A 20,058-nucleotide genomic window follows, 5' to 3' on the forward strand; every position below is an offset into this window, starting at 1 on the left:
GCCTAACTCTATATACCTGCCTTTGGCCCATATCCCTAATATCTTTGCCTAACAAAATAATTATCTATCTCAGATTTAAAATTAAAAATCCAATAGGCACTGCCATTTCTGGAAAAGAATTCCAAACATATACCATCTTTATTGTGTGGAGTTGTTTTCCAACATCTCTCTTGGACAGAGTGTGGCACTGGAAAAGCACAGCAGGCCAGGCAGCATCCGAGGAACAGGAGAATTGACGTTTTGGGCATAAGCCCTTCATCAGGAATGTCCATTTCTCTTGGATAGTCTGGTTCTAATCCTCAGACATTGCCCCTTTGTTCTAGAATCTCTAACTAGTCAAAATAGTTTATCCTTAACTACCTTTTCTTTTCCTGTTAATACCTTGAGAACATTGATCACATTACCTCTTAACCTTCTAAATTCTAGAGAAAACAGGCCTAATTTGTTTGATCTCTTCATAGGTTAACCCTTGAAGTCCAGATATCGTTCTTGTAAACTTATATTGTACTCCCTCCAAAGCCAATGTATCCTTCCTAAGGTTTCATGCCCAGATCTGCTCACTGTACTCCAAGCAGGTCTAAACAGGGTTTGGTATAACTGTAGCTTAACTCCCGCATCCTTATACTCTAGTCCTTTAGATATAAATGCCAGCATTCAATTTGTTTTCTTGATTATTTTCTGCACCTGTTCATGTCATTTTTAAAAATCCATGTTCCTGAATTCCCAGGTCTCTTTGGACAGCAGTCTCGAACCTACACTGATCTTTCCTTTTTCATTCCAAAATGGACAGCCTTAAACTTGCTTATTTTGAACTCCATTTGTCACAAGTTTGCCTATTCACTTAATCTATCACTATTCTTTTGTAATTTTTTGCTATCATCAACACTGTCTACAATACTACCTAGCTTTGTGTCCAAAGTTAAAAATCACACACTGGATTATTTTGTTCATTCTATTTTGTTCAAAAAGCACACAATCTGCAGGCAGTCAATCTATGTAACATTTAATAAATTCATACTTTGGAAATAGAACCAGTCTGACTCAAGATTGGGATACAGACAGACTCTAACCTCATACTTTAATGCATTGTCTGAGCTGAGATGTAACTTTTTTAAAAATAATACATTAAGTTATCTCAAGAATGTGACTCGAAAGAAGTTCTGGGATTCACGTATTAATGAACTGAAACCTGCAACCCATTCTAAAAGACTTAACAGCAACCTTAGTTTGTTCAATATATCGTATCAGTTGCATGACACTGTGATATTTTGCTCTAAGTTCTGTGTCTTATGATCCTGCTCCACAGCTACCTGATGAAGGAGCAGCGGTCCAAAGGCTAGTCCTTCCAAATAAACCTATTGGACTGTAACGTGGTGTTGTGATTTTTAACTTTGTCCACCCAAATCCAACACTGGCACCTCCACATCATAACTTTGTGTCATGGGTAAATTTGAATATCTGACTTTCTATGCCATTATCCAAGTCATCATTAAATAATATGAATAACTTAGCCCCAACACAAAATGTTGTTGGACACCACTGGAACATCCTGCCAATTTGAATATCTACCCATTGTCCCTACTTTCTGTCGCCGGCTACTCAACCAATTTCCCAACACTGTCAGTAATTTGCCCTCAGTTCTGTGGGCTTCTACTTTAGTTAATAACCTCTTCTGGGGGACTTTATCAGGTGCCTACTGAAAGTCCATACAAACAACTTCCACTGACATTCTGCTAATAACTACCTTCGTCACATCTTCAAAAACTTCCACAAGGTTTGTCAGTCATGACCTATCTGTCATGAATCCAAATGGCGCTCTCCGATGTACTGAAAATTTTCAATTCTAGATGCTCACTTATCCTGACCTTGATAACAGAATCCAACAACTTTCACACCACAGATATTAGATACAGTCACACAAGTCCATGAAGTCACATAGTATCAGGTTCAACATGGTCAGCGAAACCTCCTGCTGGTTACCACAGAGTACTGCCCTTGCCTGATGAAACAGGATGCCTCCATGTTGAATTAGAAGAAGCATAGCAAGATCACAATATATTTTGGTTGGGGAATTTCAACGTCCATTACAAAGAAGGACTCAGTTACTGACCGAAATGGTCAAGTCCTATAACTGCTAGCCTGGGCCTGCAGAAGTGATGAGGGAATCAGCAGCTGTAGGATTTAATTCAACAACAATCCTTAATATTACAGACCAGCACAATCCCCACTTTGCCATTTCCACGGAGCTGGAATAATAACCTTGGTTCATCGAAGAGTGTTGGGGAGGGGGGGGGTGCGGGTATGGTTATACAGAACTAAGCTATCGAACATCCTATAAATCTGATTTAAAACAATCAGATCACATCTAAGCTCTGCAGTCATGCCACGTCCAATTGTAAATAGAAGGTGGACAAGAACACTACTAACAGGAGAAGACATGATAAATATCCTCAACAGTCTGGAAGTATTTGCATTCATCTGCAGGCAGAAGTGCTGAGTCAATGGCCCACTTTCGACAGACCTCCTTCTCTGAGGTTTCCAGCACCACAGAAACGCCAGTTCAATTCAATTCAAACAACATGATCATGAGAAACCATAGAATTGTAAAAATGTTAAAAGCACAGAAAAAGGTCATTTAGTCTATTATGTTACATGGCTGAAGAAACTAATAATTCCACTGATCAGCATGTGGTCTGTGGCATTGCAGCTGACAGTGCCTCAGTTACAGATCCAGGTCCAGATTCTTTTTAAATCAGTTGAGGATTTCCATTTCCATTTCAATCACCAAACTGAGCAGTGAATTCCAGACACACACTACCCTCTGGGTGAAAATATTTTTCTTCATGTCTCCTCTAATCTGGGGCAATACTTCAGTCCGGACTTGAGGTAGTGTTGCATTGCTGGAGTTTAACTTAAAATCCATTTAAATGTTCAAATGGGCATAAAAGATGGTTGGATGCACTTTCAAAAAAGAGAATAAATCTGTGTCTTGATGAACATTCATTTTTGAACCAACAAAATCAAAATCAGCTTAACTATTCATTCACTTCATTGTTGTGCCCAAATAAATGACCATGGTTTTCTACAACAGTGACTATTTCAATTAGTAATTTATTGGCTTTGGGATGTAACTGCAGCTTTGCAAAACTGTTTCACAGTTTCTAAAGCATTCAAAAAGGTTGAGAAAAATTATGCTCTGTAATGTAGCTGTTTGTTGTTAATTTGCCCCATCTCTTTAAACTTCAACACACGAGCCTTCTCTTCTGATGGTGCTCTCCCCGCCGCCCCCCACCCCCCCGCCTCCCCCCCTCCCCCCCTCCTTCCCCCCCTCCCCCCCACCCTCCCCCCCACCCCCAAATGAGCTCTCAATTGCGGTCCTAATCCAGTTGATATCTTTCTTGATTGCCAAATGAAGGTAGACCTTACAAAATACAACAGGGTCAGCACATTCCAAGTCTGGTGAATGGAATATCCTACAGGTTTATATTTATGTCTGCACAGTTAATTCTAACGGATGGTTGCACTGTATTTCCTTGTAGTTAAGATTATGCCTATGTATTTAGCATTGATGAAAGGATTAGCCAAAGGCTATAACATAAGCTTCTGGTTTATTTTATCAGCAGAGAGTTTTATTATGGTGGACAATGTTAAGTGTTTTTTAGCCTTCGTACTGCAGCCTATTGACATAGCAATGTTTTGTTTCTTAATCTCTGTCTCTTTCTTTGTTGAATAAATTCTGGCTTCTTTAAAACGTCATCAAAGAAGCCATTCTAATACACTGGTTAAATATAACTGAAAAAGTTTGTTTACCGTAACAACTGATTTTTGAGTGCAGTGCCTTATCTAATTTTCACAAAGATAGAACTCGATGTATTTTGTGAAATTAAATTTGTCTCCAAATCTTTTCTCAATAGAAATGTTTATTTAACTTGTTAATCTGTATTAGCAATTATATTGGGTTCTCCGAATTCTCAAATGTAGCATTGTGGCCCTCACTATTAAATATGCTCTTCCTTTTCCTCTGTGAGCAATATTAAATGACGGCTTCTGACATAGTTAAAGCTTATTAAATGTTAATGTTGCTCTTTCTGTAACTTAATCTTCATCTGACTTTATCCATTCATTGATTGTTTATAAAGAAGCGTTGCCTGTTCCCTGGCAATTGTTTCTCCCTAAGTCTCAAGAGACCTGATACACTTCATCCTTGTACAGTTCTACATTGTTGTAATTGAGACTTGTGTGCATGGCCTCCTCTGCATTGTAAAAATAGCTGTGCTGGCCTGAAGTGAATGCTTTAGGTTATTACCCAGTAGGCACTAGATAATCAGTATGTGCCAGCTTTTCAGCTTCACAGCACCTTTGGTTTTTTTTTCAGTTTTCTCATGGACAATTTCCAGATATTTAAACCAGTCCTATTTGATATTTCAATTCTATTTTGCTTCTGCTGCATTTACCGTGTGTTCAATAATTAATTTCTGAGTGTAGAGGAGAAAAACAAGCATTCTCTTGTGACAGTGTTGCTTGTCAGTGGTGTCAGCAGTGAATTTTCCATGCTTCTCTGCACATTTTTTTTTGAATAACCTTGCCTCAAAGACAACACATGCATAGCTTTATAATACAGTATCAACAAAACTCCCACCGTGAACGAATCACTGACATTTCAACCTAAACTAGTGAGCAACTACTGTAGATAATGTTTGATCCGTCATAGTATTTATTTGCATAGTCAAATTGATCAATATTTAATTCTAGATTGAATGCAGTTAACAGTCTCCTTTTTATTATAACAGTTGAGCTGCCAAATGCAGGAAATGTATCTCTACTGTCTTTAGCTCCCCATGTTATGTAATAGTACCTCTGAAATACAAAACCTGAACATATGTTGCCTTTTATATGATTGCTGAATTTGAGGAGCTTAGTTGTTATGTACAGTAGTATTACAAGCACCACTGTGAAAGCTTTCTCTGCAAGCATTTATCAACAGAATCTATACTTTTTTAAGCATTTCTAAAATAGATTTCCAGTAAATGCATTTTTATTCTATTGACTTTCCAGATGGATCCTGTGCAGAAAGCAGTCATCAATCACACATTTGGAGTTTCGGCTCCTCCTAAAAAGAAGCAAATTATTTCATGCAATGTCTGCCAGCTCCGATTTAATTCCGAGGTAAGGACCAGCATGCACTTGGGTTCAAATAATTCTTCATTTGAAATCTATTTATAAAAAACAAACTGCTGTAGTCACAGTTCTATTGACACGTTTATGTCAGAGCTCAGTACTAGAAATAATCTGACATGTACTGCATGTTATTAATTAATTTAACAAGCTTCTACGGTGGTTAATGTGCATGGTACGTTTTACACTACCAAAGCAGCTGCTTACTAAGATGGTAAGTGCAGTAAACACCTGTTTTAGAAATGCAGTCACACTGATCCATGGTATTGATTTCCTTGGTAATGATTACTTTGTGTAAGTTACCAGGTACTGGATTTCTTCAAGATGAGTGTTAGTAATCATTGAGTTTATATTACAGCTCTTTATAATAGTTTTAAAAAATCACACAACACCAGGTTATAGTCCAACAGGTTTAATTGGAACCACACTAGCTTTCGGAGCGACGCTCCTTCATCAGGTGATAGGACACCTACAGCAATATGTTTCTGCAATTAAAAATGTTTAAACATCAAGCTGAAGAATACGGTCTGCTTTGAAATTGTTCTCCCACAATACTTTCAGTCAGCAAACATACATGAATTCTACGTATACATTTTAACATGAAAAAAAAAGCTATAAACATAATACTGGTGCATTCCAAACAGTAAATCTGAAGTATGCTCAGAGTTTCTAAATTATCAAGAAACTATGTGTGCTCCACTTAGGAAAGCAGACAATATTTTTAGAATTGTTAATTTAAAATATTTAATTGATTATAACTACAGCAAGAAACGTAATGCTACAAAGCAGTTTTTTATTTTAAAATGTAAGCAATATATCCCAGCATTACACTGGAATGACTATAAATAAATACAGACCATTGGTGTTAAGTGTATTGAATCCAGGCAGCAGAATTCATTTCTGACTTAATAGGTATTGCTGAAAAAACACAAGGGAATGTGTCATTATAGCAAAGGCTATCATGCAGTGCAATTGTTAGATCTTTTTTCATTTCAGATCTAAGCATGCTATTACTAGGAATGGTAAAAGAAAAGACAACTAGGTCATATTTTGTACAATATCTTATTCAGCCAGTCTCATGAGTTAGTGAGATGATTACTTATTTGGTTAAAAAAAATCAGTGCATTTCACTGTAGAATATTTGCTTTTTGAGAAGCATAGAATGCGAAGTAGCTGCTGTCGACTGTTTTCCCTCATTTCGTAGAATGGTTCTTATGATAGCTTTTTTTAAACTTTGGAATCGGTCTTGCAGTGCTTTAAGGTATTGATTTGGGTTCTTCAGTTGCAATTTATCACATTTGTACAATCCGTAGACAATAATTGCCAGTGGACTAAAATCAGTTGAAGCAGAAAATGAAATCAGTTAATACATTTGCACAAAATGTTTTTAAACAAAAGAGAGATGGAAATTTGTTTTAATGCTGAGATGTTGTATATGTGATGGAAGAGAATATGCAGACTTGGATATTGCGTAGGGTGACATTTCTGCTTCATTTGCTATGAATGCCAGTGTTTTTGCTGTGGATGGGGGTGGAAGCTTCCAGCTCTTCCTTTAGTCATGCCACTCAGAGATGACACTGGCGTGATGCCTTCTGCCAAAATTGGTATCTGTTCTCATGCCATTACACCACATTATATGAAGCAGTCTGTCATTTGTCAGCACCACTTTGTGGTGGCTGCAGGCCCTGGAAGACTTTGAATGGCAGAACTCATTTGGGGCATCTGATTAGATTGTAACTGGCTAGGCAGCATCTGTGGAGAGCAATATATTTGATCACAATGATTTTTTATCAGAACAACTCTGAAAGGTTACCACATCCTGAAATGTTAACCCTGTTTCTTTTCACCAATGCTGCCTGACCTCCTAAATATTTCCAGCATTTTTAATATTTATTTCAAGTTTACAGCATCCACAGTATTTTTCTGTTCTGATTAATAAACCAACCATTTGGGATAAACGTCAATTTGAAACCTTTTGTGCAGTATTCCGGGTACCCTTCCAGTATTCCTGCAGGTGCTGCAAATTACATAGGTCCCATTGACTTTGTGCTAATGCCCCTGATTCCAGGAGCATGTGGTAATGTCCAACAGGCAGAAGTTCCCTCTATCATTGTTACAGAGGTAGAGCAGCAATTGCAGATTTTCAGAATCCAGGTTTCACATGTCACAAGTAAACACACCTTAAATTTGATCTCAGGCGATTGAGTTTCTGACACAAGAGCTGCATTAAATGATAAGCAGGGATGGAAGAAAAGCATGGGAGATTACAAGCACCGGCAACACTATAGAGTTACACTGCAGGGTACCTGTACAGGTTAAATCACAGCTGCCTCAGGCCAATCTGAAATTCATGAATTGGAAGTCCAAAATATTACTTCTATACTTTAGTTGAATACCTATAGAACCCAGAGTCCTTTAGAGAGATTGCATACTCTTATGATATGGTACTCATACACTTTTAGAAGAGATCAGATCTCTTTTGGAAGGCTAAAGCTTAGTTTTGACATGAATATACGTAAAAAGTTCATAAACTACTTGAAACTGTCAAGCTCATTTGAACTATTAACAGGCGCTGTCAAAGGGAATTGTCAAGCTGCAAAGACAAATAAACCTCTTGCTATTTGGAAAGAAATGTCTGAAGTACTGGTTACTTTAATCTCTCTGTTGACATAAGGCAAGACTGAGGTATTACATAACTGACATTGCAACCTTTCATTATCATAGTGGGGTTCCTGTCATTTCACAGCTTGTCAGCTCCAAGTTGTTGTAAATTCTTTGGAGAAGGCCTATGAATTCCAGTGCTGGTTTGTGAAATGAATTAAAGGAAATTAAATGTAGCAATTGGATTTTTAGTCAATGTGTGTGTTTTTTTATAGTTAATTTATTATTATTGAAGACCTTTGTTTTATCTGATCTCAGCATGGATCCTGGCTAATGGATAAGTTGACATGGTAGGGGTAAGAGTTATGGGTAGTGGGTGGGAGCATGAGTTGGCACTGAGTCAACTTTAAGGTATAAAGTGTCATGGGAGGAAAGAGGGCATAAGTTGGCATGAAGCATTTGAGTGGTCATGGGGGATGGGTTGGTATGACAAGATGGTGTGCAGAGTATAGAGTACATGGGAGATTTGTGGGATGCGTAAGGTGGCAAGGATGGAGTGTGGTGGTTTTGGTGGGAAGTGAGGTATGAGTGCTGGATGACCAAGTATTCTCTTTTTATTTCACATCCTTGACACTGTACTGGTGCACCTAGGCCGGTCATTTGCCAAATTGTTTATGCATCTTGCAGCTTCTACTTTCCTTCTGAAGTTGTTTGCCATGACTCCCATGTAACACGCATCCATCAGAATGAAAATCACAATAGTAGTGCCACTTTCTAGCAGGTCTGGTTTGCAGAACTAACAGTTGTTCCAATACTGCTATCATGACCCAGTGAGAAGATGCTGGTCAGAATGTTGCAGATGAATTATCTGTACCCTACCCTGAACTGACTTGTTTGCAGCATCAGGGTAATGGCAAGTGGCATCTTTCCAACTGCATTCTCCAGTTCTAAGTGGCAGTTATCCGTTCAGGGAATTATAAGCAATGAAGGTGTATGATTTGATTTATTTATTGCCACATGTATTTTGTATACATCGCTGCTGAAATGTGGCTAACATCGAGAGTAAATGATGGAGAATCAAGACGGTGGATTTGCTGTATAAGGAGAGATTGACCAGTTTAGGCCCATACCCTCTGGAATTTAGAAGAGTGAAGGGAAGTCAAATTGAGGTCTCCAAGATGATAAAAGGTGTGGATAAAATAGATATGGAGCAGATGCTTTCTCTTGTGGGGCATTCTAGGATGAGAGGTCATAGTCTTAGGATAAGGGGTAGCAAATTTAAAGTAGAGTTGAGGACAAACTACTTCTCCCAAAGTGTGGTGAATCTGTGGACTTTGCTACCCCAAAGTGCGGTCAGTGCTGGGACAGTGAGTAAATTCAAGGAGGAGTTAGACAGATTTTTAATTGGTAATGGGTGAAGGGTTATGGGACGAAGGCAGAAAAAAGGGAGTGAGGAGCATATCAGCCATGATTGAATGGTGGTGCAGACTCAGTGGGCCGTATGGTCGAATTTTGCTCCTGCATATTATGAACTTATCCCAGAAGCCCATTTAACGTATATATGGATAAAAACTGTGTAATATATGCAAGTTGTAGTCCCCCTTAGTTCAGGGTGTGTGGATTTGTTTGTCGTACACCAATGGAACACACTCCAATTCCATCCAGATGTAGATCCAACATATGTTTTCACTTTCCTGGCTTGGGCTTAACCGAATCATTGCTGGAGTAGCTCCACATACTGTTGCATGAGTTTTTTAGAATTCAGTCATCTTTTCCATTCCAGTGTCTCTACTTCTGTTTCTGCTTTCTTTTTGAATGCTCCCTCTGTAGGACAAGATGGTCTAATTTAGAAACAGATAATTTAAAACAGAAAATGTGTTAGTTATTGTTGATGCAGAGGGATTGAAAGTTCAGTTTGTATTTGAGAGACTCATATTTGTTACTATATAAAGACATTCTATTTATTTTATAGAGGTATCATTCTAGTTTGAGTTTATGTCCTTCTACTGATGGGACTGTCTGATTGATAAATATTTGATCTTATTTGCGAGTGTGAAAATAGTCTAATTATTGCCCTCCTGCTCTCCTTGTAGTGACATTTTACCCACTTTCACAAAGACAGAGTTACAGTTCTTTGCTGCTGTGAGAAGCTTATTGACAGAATTTTTAAAAATAGCACCTACCTAATCACAGCACATATGGTGCATACACAGTAGCTTGAACATGTGTTGTACTTTGCATTAGAAAAGTGAATGTATTTTCCCTCGAATCTTATATTGCTGAAGAAACAGTGCACCAAAAAAACATGCTGTGGATCCAAAGGGGAATAGAGCTTTAGATAGTCACAAGACAATAATTTTATTACATAAAATTACAGTGCCTTCACTTTTGACTTTGACTTTGAACCTAATGCCTTTGAATTTTAGAAAAGTAGCAAAATACTTTTTTCATAAATTGAGAAAACTGTTATTTTTAGAATTGGTTGAGCACCAATAAATTCTTGTTCAACTCACTTCTCTGTGTGAAATTTACTGCTTCTTCAGTTTGCAGTTATATTATTCACATTGGCTGCTATTCAAGCATGATGTCTGTTCAGGGTTATGGGTTTCTGCTATGGGTCTTCATGGAAAGGAACAGGCTGATTCTTCACCCATTCCTGATGAAGGGCTTTTGCCTGAAACATCGATTTTCCTGCTCCTCAGATGCTGCCTGACCTGTTGTCCTTTTCCAGCACCATTCTAACCTTAACTCTAATCTCCAGCATCTGCAGTACCCACTTCTGCCTAGTTAATTTTAACTCTACTGCGATTCCTCTTCCAAGGATGCCTACCTTGAAGAAGTTCTCCTCCTCTCTCTGTAAGGATCTCAGTGAGTCTCTCTTTCACTGCAACGCCCAGCCTCATTCCTGATGAAGGAGTTTTGCCCCAAATGTCGATTTTCCTGCTGCTCGGATGCTGCCTGGCCTGCTGTGCTTTTCCAGCACCACTCTAATCTCCAGCATCTGCAGTACCACTTCTGCCAGATTTTTGACCGACATAGGATACTTTTGGACATAGGGCAGGGCACCCCGATGTCATGGAGTGTAAAATTTGCTTGCTTTTCTTTTTTTCTCTGTTCTGCCTTATCATTAAAATGTTGTGACTGCAGCTTGAGAGATGAGTTGTTACAGTTTTAAAGAATTGGCAGCAAGCTCCTCTCACTCATTAATATCAAAGCTGCCACACTTCATGAAGAGCCTCTGAATGTCTTTGAAGCAGTTTCTTTCTCTTCCCTGGGATCACTGGCCAGTTGAGAGGTGAGAAGACAAAGTCTGGTGGGGAGATGCTGTTCAACCATCTGGATGCAATGACCAGTTCATTGAAGCTCATTGTCTGGGAGTGCTGCCGAAATGCTTGTAGAGATGGCTCCAAAAAGATTAATGGATGTCTGTTCAGCAATGCCTTCACTGATTCCAGATGTTGGAATGGAGGAGCTGCACTGCATGGCTTCTAACATTGGCCCAGACATGACAATCAGGGAGACATTGGTGCTGCTATTTGTGGGCACTGTCCTGGAGGTCTTACTGAATAGGATGGTGCTCTCACAGGATTTTCTCCTCTCCCAGAGCCAGCGATAGAGGCCAGCATGCCAGACCATGCCAACCTACTCTGAGATTGCCCACTTAGATTGAAGCACACTCAGCTAGCTGGAGGAATAGCCAACATTGTGGGAAAAAGTTCAATGCCCTTCTCCACACCTTCAGGATAAAGTCCACCATCTTTTCTTCCATACCCTTAATTCTGCTACTCTATCCACTTCCCACCAAGGCTCATTGCTCTATCACTGTCACTATTGCCTGCTTAATCTTCTCCATTTGTTTTCACTCACCCCCAACACCATTAACTCTGTATGCTTCTCTGCTGCCTACTCATTTATTCAGGACGCATTCTACCAGAGCTAATATTTAAAGATATGCCACCATCTAACATCGCCCAAAAAAACTGCCTCTCTCTCATTGCAGGTGGAAAATAGCCCCAAATAAGGTAGAAAACCCCGATTCAAGTGCTTCTCATCATTTGGCTCCTCAGCGTGTTATGAAGAGAGGATCCTTCATCTGAGTGGCCTCAGTAGGAACTGGACTGGTATCTCAAGCTATCCTTGACTTTCTGCGCCTGCACCCCCAGTGTGAAAGCTAGCCCCCCTTAGCTTGACTGAGGCCTGTTGACAAGCTGCCAGGCTTTGTGTCTGTGCTAAGTGGCACACCTGGTTTGTTAGGCTTAACAAGTGGTAATCTCCATCAATTGGCAACTCGCCACTGCCAGATAAGAATTTGCCTTGCCGTACAGTAAAGGTGTCCAAGATGCAGTGAGATCATCGCAATGTCAAGAACGGCATCACTGCAACTTCTTGTCTTATTCTGCCACACATCTTGCCATAGTCTATATTGTTCAGACCCATATAAAATTCTGCCCTCTGATCTATTGCTTATTTACAGCCGTTAGTGTCTAGCTCTCTGAACTTGGTAAGACTAAACTCCATAACCCTGCATGAAATATAACTAGCTAAATTGTATTTTTACATGTCTGTCCTTACAGATAAATTTTGTATCTGCAAACTTATATGACATTATTTTTAATTTTCTTTGGTGAGACAAAAATTATCAATAAAAACCTTCAGGGATTCAAGATTAATTTCAATAAAATTGAACTCCTTGCCACTACATATAATGACTTTTTTTAATATTGTGAGTAATTTTACATACTGACCTACACTGAATTCAGTGATAAGTTTTGAGTCTTAGTGTCCACAAAATTTTAAATATAGTTGAATTTTTCGTACTGGGATGGTAACTCAAATATAAAGATTACATTCGTAATGGATTAAAAAGTTGATGTTTAGATTTAATTTGCTATTATTCAGTGTGAAATGTTAAATTGTCAAATATTCACACTATTTAAATCAACCTTGAACAGACTTTGAATCCATATTTGACTTTTAGATGAAAAGGAAGTAAAATTGGTTTTGATAAGTGGCATAAGGTGGTTGATAACAAATTCACACTCATTTTAAATCCCATCTGATTACTTCCCTTTTTGTGCTACATGACTGTCAGCAAAAATGCCATCCGAGTAAGGAAGAAAGATTCTAAGAGAGAAATCAACCAAACCTAGCTAACCAAAGACATTAAGGAGAGTATTAAGTTGAAAGAAAAAACATGCAAGGAGGCAAAATCAGTGATGGCCCTGAAGACTGAGATAAATTCAAAATCCAGCAAAAGAAGACTGAAGAATGAATCAAGAGAGACAGAATAAACTACGTGGGCAAACTAGTGAGGAAGACAAAAACTGACATAAAGAGCTTCTGTAAGTATTTAAAAGGGAGAGGTCAAAGTGTACATAGGTCCTTTAGAAAATTAATCTGGGGAGATAGTTATAGAGTAGGAGGAAATGACACAGGAGTTAAGCAGGTATTTTGCATTAGTCTTTACAGTGGAAGATACTTTAATATGGAATGATGTACCATCACCATCACTAGGGAAGTAGGATTAGACAAACTTGGATTCTGGAGAGGTGTTAGAGGATTGGAAAACTGCTAGTGTGACCTCCCCCCCACCCCCCCCCCCACCCCCACTGAATTCAAAAAGGGAGGGAGCCAAAAGGAGGTAGCTAAAGGCCGAATATCTAACATCTCTTGTTGGAAAAGTATTGGAATCAATTATTAAGGAAGTAATAAGGAAAACCATAATCACAAGCACAGGTAAGCATGGCTTCGTGAAAGGGAAATCGTATCTGATGAATTTTTTAAAAAGAATTTCGAGGAAGTCTCATTCAGAGTGAACCGAGGGGAACCAGTAGATGTGTTGTTTTTAGATTTCCAGAAGACATTCAACTAGGCACGTCACAAAAGGTTAAGTCGTAAGATAGGAGTATTGAAGATATTATATTGCTATGGATAGAGAATTCCCAATGGCAGGAAACAGTGAGTGGGGATAAGTGGTTCTTTTTCAGGTTGGTGACCTGTGACCAGTGGGGGGGTTCCACTGGAGTCAGTGCTGGAACTGCAACAGTTTACAATAATGGTTAATGACTTGGTGGAAGGAAGAAAATATACTGGAGCCAAATTTGCAGTTGAAAGAAGGAAAGGCAGGTTGTTAGTGGGATAGAAACAGCTTACAGGGAGATATTGACAGATTAAATAAGTGGGCAAAAGGAGTATAATGTGATAAAATGCGAAGTTGCTCATTTCAGAAGGGAGAACAAAAACAGAAAATTATTTGAATAGAGAAAAACTGCAGAAAGCTGCAATCTAAAGGAACTTAGAGGTACTTATGAAAAAAACACACAAAGCTAGTACACAAGTGCAGCAGATATTCATGAGAGCTATTGGAATAGTGGCTCATATTTCAAGGGGGTTAGAGTCAGAAAGTCTGACTGCAATGTTACAAGGTGCTGGTGAGGCTGCACTTGGAGTGCTGTGAGCAGTTTTGGAAAAGATTATTTCATTGGAGGGTATACTGACCAAGTTCACTGGGATGATCCCTAGTATGGAGGGATTATCTTACGAGCAAAAGCTAAACAGATTGGGACTCTACTCAATGGAGTTTAGAAGAATAAGAGGTAATCTCATTGAAGCATATGGGATTCTTAAGGGGCTTGATAGGGTAGATACTGAGTGGATATCTTCCCCCATGGGAGAATCTATGAATAGAGGCCATCATCTTTGAATAAAGGGGTGCCAATTTAAGACTGAAATGAGGAGGAACTTCTTTTCTTAGAGGGTTATGAGTCTTTGGACCTCTTCGCCAAAGAGAGCTGTGGGGGCAGAATTCTTGTGTATATTGAAGGCTGAGATAGATGGATTCTTAATCAGAAAGGGAATCAAGAGTTCGGGAGAAAAGGGCAGGAAAGTGGATGTGAGGAATGCTGGATCAGCTGTGATCCTACTGAGTACTGCAGCAGGCTCGAGTGGCTAAATAGCCTGCTCCTGTTCCTGTTTCTTGTGGTTTTATCTTCTCAAACCGAGAGCAAAAACATTCAATACGGTGATGAATAATAATAGGTCAGGGATTTGATAGAATTTAGAAACTGTCTAAGAATTACAAATGGAAAAATGGAGAAAATAAAATATGAAAGAAAGCTAGCTAAAATGTAAGGTATTAAAAAATAACAGTGGAGTTTCTGTAAATATTTAAAGAAGTCTGCCCACAATCCAAAGATGTGCAGGTTAGGTGAATTGGCCATACTAAATTGCCTGTAGAGTTCAGGGATGTGTAGGTTCGGTGCATTAGTCAGGGGTAAATATAGAGTAATAGGATAGGGGAATGGGTCTGGGTGGGTTACTCTTCAGAGGTCGGTCTGAACTTGTTAGGCAGAAGGGCCTGTTTCCACACTGTGGGGATTCCGTGAGGAGTAACAGAACACAACATTAGTCCGTTGGCAGTGAGATTGGGGAGCTGATAATGGGAAACAAGGAAATGGGGGATTTTTGTGATGGGCGTTTTTGTCTGCCTTCACTGTGAAGATACAAAAAACATCCCAAAAGATAAATCAAGAAGTAAAAGGGAGGGAGGAACTGAAAACATATCACTAGGGAAAAAGGAATGGGAAAACTGGTGTAACGAAAGGTTGACATGATACCTGGAAGCAAAATACAGATTGCTGAGGAAGCTCAGCCAGTTGGCAGCATCGGTGGTGAGAGAAACAGAGTTAGTGTTTTGAGTCCAATCTGACTCTTCTTCGGTACATTTGCTCCCACCCCCACCCCCTCATCCCATCACCACCGGATCCAGCAATGTGGGTAAAGATGTGCCTTATCTTTCACATAACTGCGTAATCATGGGTTAGATTTGGTGGTGTGTGGCAGGGATGGGCTGGATCATTGGGGGTCAAATCCAGTGGAGGCAGAAAGTGGGTTGGGGCTCAGGCCCTGTGCAGAGCGTGTCAGGTTCCGGGGCGGGGGTTTCAGCTCCTTGGGGATGAGGGTGTCAAGTCAGGGTCTTGGGGGGAGGGGGGAGCTGTCAACATTCTTTAGTAGTTAGAGGTTGTGTTAGGTATGTGAGAGGTCCATTTAATAGTTACTCAAAAGTGAAATTAATTGTCTAACATTTTCTGAGCAGCTACTTTAGTTAATTTCATCATAATTCCATAGTCCTCAATCATAATGGAGAATTTCAGGCGGTTCCAGGTATAGAGCAATTGCCCAGAGGAAAATTCAGACTCTGCTATCAGGGAATGCCGCAGGGCTGCTGTACAAATCCCATCTACACTGGCATAACCGCTGTGCACTAGTGAAAACTCTGCCCTGTTATAACTTCTGTAGTCACAGCCAGAAAGGGACTCAGTTCTCATGTGGCTTGGCAAATAAAATGAATGACTCAAATTATATTGTGTCAAAATGCCTGTAAGCAGCCAAATATCATTAAGATTAATAGAAGGAGGGTGAAGTTAGAGCACTTTGTCTAATAATGTTTCACAGAGGTGAAGGGCAAGGAAATCATTTGGAAGCTTAATTTCATGTAATTGAATAGTTTGTGCATATTGCAATGACAAGCAAATCAGATAATTAAAGTTTTCTTTATGAAGCGATAGTGTTATGAAGGTGTAAGGGGTACTGTACCTCGAAGAGAGAACTATTGAGTTTGGTACTGGCCTTACAACATTTTAATGTGTATGTCACGAACAATGTGTCGGAGACGGTGGTGTACACGGATCACAATTCTCTTACATTCTTAGAATGCTTAAAAGACAAGAATATGAGACTATTTCATTGGAGTCTTATGTTACAGACTTTTAATTTAAAAATCGTACGTGTTGTGGGTCATAAGAATGTAATTGCAGATGTATTATTACAGATTTAACTGATAAAGTTTAGGTGAGATTTGTATTTTTTTAAAATCTATATATCATACACACACAGGTAAATAGGAAGAAGTTAAGATGATCTTATATTAAAGTTATCTGTATGTTAGAGTAATATGTTTAAAGAGTAGGAAAAAAAAGTCATTTTTCATTATGTTGGTTCATTTTTTTCTTAAGGTGGGGTGTTATGAAGTTGTAAGGGTTCCTGTATCTTTAAGAGGAATTAGCATTACCCATAAATTCTTGGGCCACTCCATCTGCCCCTCAATTTTTTCAAATGAACAGTTGTGGGAGAACTTCAAAAAGAACAACAGATGTAGGCTGCTCGTCAGAACTCTCTTAAAGGTACAGTACCCCTTACACCTTCATAACAATAGTGTTGGGTGGGGAGAGACAAAGGCCCCTTGCAGGGTATTGATTTTATAGCCTTCACTTCACTTCACACACTATGATGCCAGACACAGCAGAATAACGAGCATGTATGACTCCCTAAGATAGTTGTGAGCATGAGAAAGTATAACTAATATAAAGAAAAGACTAAGAAATTGTATCAGGAATAGCTTGTTTCCTGTTTTTCACAAGTATTTATTATAAGCCAAAATACCAATCAAAGTTGAGTACTGATCTGCAAGTATTTATTTATAGGGTTAAACAGCCTGAATGAAACTTCATTGGATAAATGTGAAATATTTAACAATGCCATTGATGAACATTTTTGGGGTTTTTTCTTGCATTTTTGTTGAAATAATTATTTGCAAAGTCATTGTAGTTTGTAATTTCTTTTCAGTCGATTTGAAAACAGTTAATGTTAAATGACCATGTCTTCAACTATAATTTGGAGTCAAGTTTACTAACTTTGTGTAAGCAGTGGAAAAAAAATCACAACAGTTATAGAACCTTACCCTCCATTTTACTAGGAGGCAATCGTAATCAGTCAGGGCACAGTGATTATGTGGGAGCATGACCAGTCGACATCTTTGCTCTGCCAAGAATTTAGCCAGCTCCAGATCTGAGCACATCCTTCTGTGTATGTCTTTTCACTCTTCCTGACATTCTGCATCCTACTCCAGATACAGTTTTCCTATGGTCCTTTTTTTCTGAATTGGCATTTTGCTATCCTTATAATATACGTTATAGAATTTCCCAGTGAAAACATAACATTGTATCTTATAACACAATTGTTTTATCACCTCTAACCACCTCCCACTCTATTAATTCACTCAAAAACGGCTTCATTCCACATAACAGTGATGGCACTGATTAATTATGATATGACATTCAGGACTAAGTTATGTTGTCTATCAAATACAGGGTCAAATTTAGACTTGTATAAAACAGAGTGCACCAATACTGAATTAACAAATTCCCTCTCAGTCAAGTCCCACACAGATATCTATTGTTGCCCTGATTAACTCTTTGCATATTGGTGTATTACAGATTCCAGTGGCAAAACTGAACTCAATAGCACTGGTATTACTGGCACTATGTCAGCCCTGAAGTTGGTAAATGGCACCCACTGTGCTTCTGGGCACTTCCAGCACATCTCACAAGGTGCCTCATGGCATGGAAGGGCACCAGCATGTGCCAAAAGTGTGAAGAAAAGTTGACTGTGAGAGAACAGCTGCTCCTGCTGATTTACTGCGTGTTTTTGAAACTTGGATCACACAGTTCTGGAAACTGCTGTGCTACTCACTCACTCACTCATACGTACAGCCATATGAGGGAATAGCACTGGTGCTATTTAAAGGGCCACCTATCCAAATCGCAGCTTGAGGTGCTTATGCGTTACTTCTACTGTTGGAAAGTTTTTAGAAGTACAGTGGCTTGCTCTCAGAGTTCTTTAGACGAATTAGTGTATTCGTTCATTGAAGGGACAGGATTTGGTCATCTGTACAGACCAAGTGTACAAGTGATCCAAGGACTTTACTTCTGGTGCCTCTGTGGTTCTGCAACAAGACTGAGAAATGGAACAGGGGCTGCAGGGATGGGAAACCCTGTGAAAATGGAGGAAGAGGATGAAGAGCATTTCCAGAAAGACCCACCATCACAGGATTTGAAAGGAGACTTCTCATTGTTCCATCTCACCCTTTGCCTGGAGCAAACTCATATCCAGCCAGGAGGACACCAAATAATATCACATCCTTCATGAGGAGCTATGGCCTCACACCAGGGCAGGAGTGGTGCTGTCAGTGATTGTAAAGATCACAGTTGACTGAAACCTCGACAAAACCAAATCTTTCAAAGGCAGTGCAGGTGAGAGAGCAAATGTTTTAAAGAGCATCATCCATTGTTGCATCTGGGAGGTGATGGAAGCTCTGTATGTGACGAGAAATGAACTTCGCAGAGGCCTCGGCCTCTGGTGGGATACTACACAAAATATCCTCTCCCTTTGGCTCAGCCGCAGCATGCTTGTACTGAATATGAGTGGTTGTACTTTAACGTGAGGATCACCATGCCTCAGGTGAGGGGAGAGTTTGAGAAGGAGAACTGCTCATGTAACCTCAGTCCATGTGGGAATTGAACCCATGCTGTTGGCATCTCTCTGCAGTACAAACCAGCCATCCAGCCAATTGAACTAACCAATCCCTCGGAGAATTGAGAAATGCATGAGTGTACAGATTAAGAACTGAAGGAAGCCTTTTGATTCTGCTCCACCATTCAGTGAGATTGTTGGTTCTGACCTGTCAATGGTCTGAACTCCATATTCCCATCGACGCTGATAACTTTTGATTTTCTTGCCTAACGTGAATCTAACTACCTCCACCTCAAAAATGTTCAGTGACTCCACCTCCACCTACTAAGGCAGAGGATTCAAAAGTCACGTATTCTTCTGGGAGAAAGCATTTCTCCTCATCTCTGTTCTAAAAGTGCTGCCCTAGTTCTGAACTCAATGCCTGTTCCAACTATTCTGGAGACTGTTCAAGATCTACATTCTGCAGTCGAGTAACTCCTCTCATTCTTCTAAGCTCCAGTGGATGCAATGCCAGTTTGTCCAGCCTATCCTCATAAGACACCCTATTCATTCCAGCTATCAGGCTGGTAAACCTCCTCTGAAATCCCTCCTTTGCATATACATCCTTGCTCAAGTAAAGAGACAGATACCGCAGACAGATTTTAAGATATTTTCACCAACGCCCGTACATTTATAAAATCAGAAATTGCTGGAAAAACTCAGCAGGTCTGACAGCATCTGTCGAGAGAAAGCAGACACAATGATTTGAGACCTGAGTTTCTCCAGCAATTTCCATTTTTGTTTTGGATTTCCAGTATATGCAGTTCTTTGGTATTTTTATTTAGTATCCTTACATTTATGTTCAATTCCTCTTGTAAGAAGGGATAGCATCTCACTGGCTTTCTTGATTATGTATTGTGCATGCATACTAACCGTTTGTGACTCATGCATTAGAACACCTAAATCCTTCACCACATGATTCTACTTCTTCAC

The 20,058-nt window shown here is 39.4% G+C and overlaps 1 protein-coding gene across 11 annotated transcripts in view; it reads left to right on the top strand.

The window, feature by feature from the left end:
• Positions 1–20,058, top strand: part of znf385b (zinc finger protein 385B) — a 435,743-nt gene that overhangs the window by 355,210 nt on the left and 60,475 nt on the right. For all 11 annotated transcript variants that reach the window (XM_072579097.1, XM_072579096.1, XM_072579098.1 and 8 more), the window contains one exon: positions 5,056–5,166. In XM_072579097.1, coding sequence (XP_072435198.1) covers positions 5,056–5,166 — 111 coding nt within the window. The remainder of the gene's footprint in view (positions 1–5,055; positions 5,167–20,058) is intronic.

Source organism: Chiloscyllium punctatum, chromosome 10, assembly GCF_047496795.1.
Source record: "Chiloscyllium punctatum isolate Juve2018m chromosome 10, sChiPun1.3, whole genome shotgun sequence".
Classification (NCBI taxonomy): Eukaryota; Metazoa; Chordata; class Chondrichthyes; order Orectolobiformes; family Hemiscylliidae; genus Chiloscyllium; species Chiloscyllium punctatum.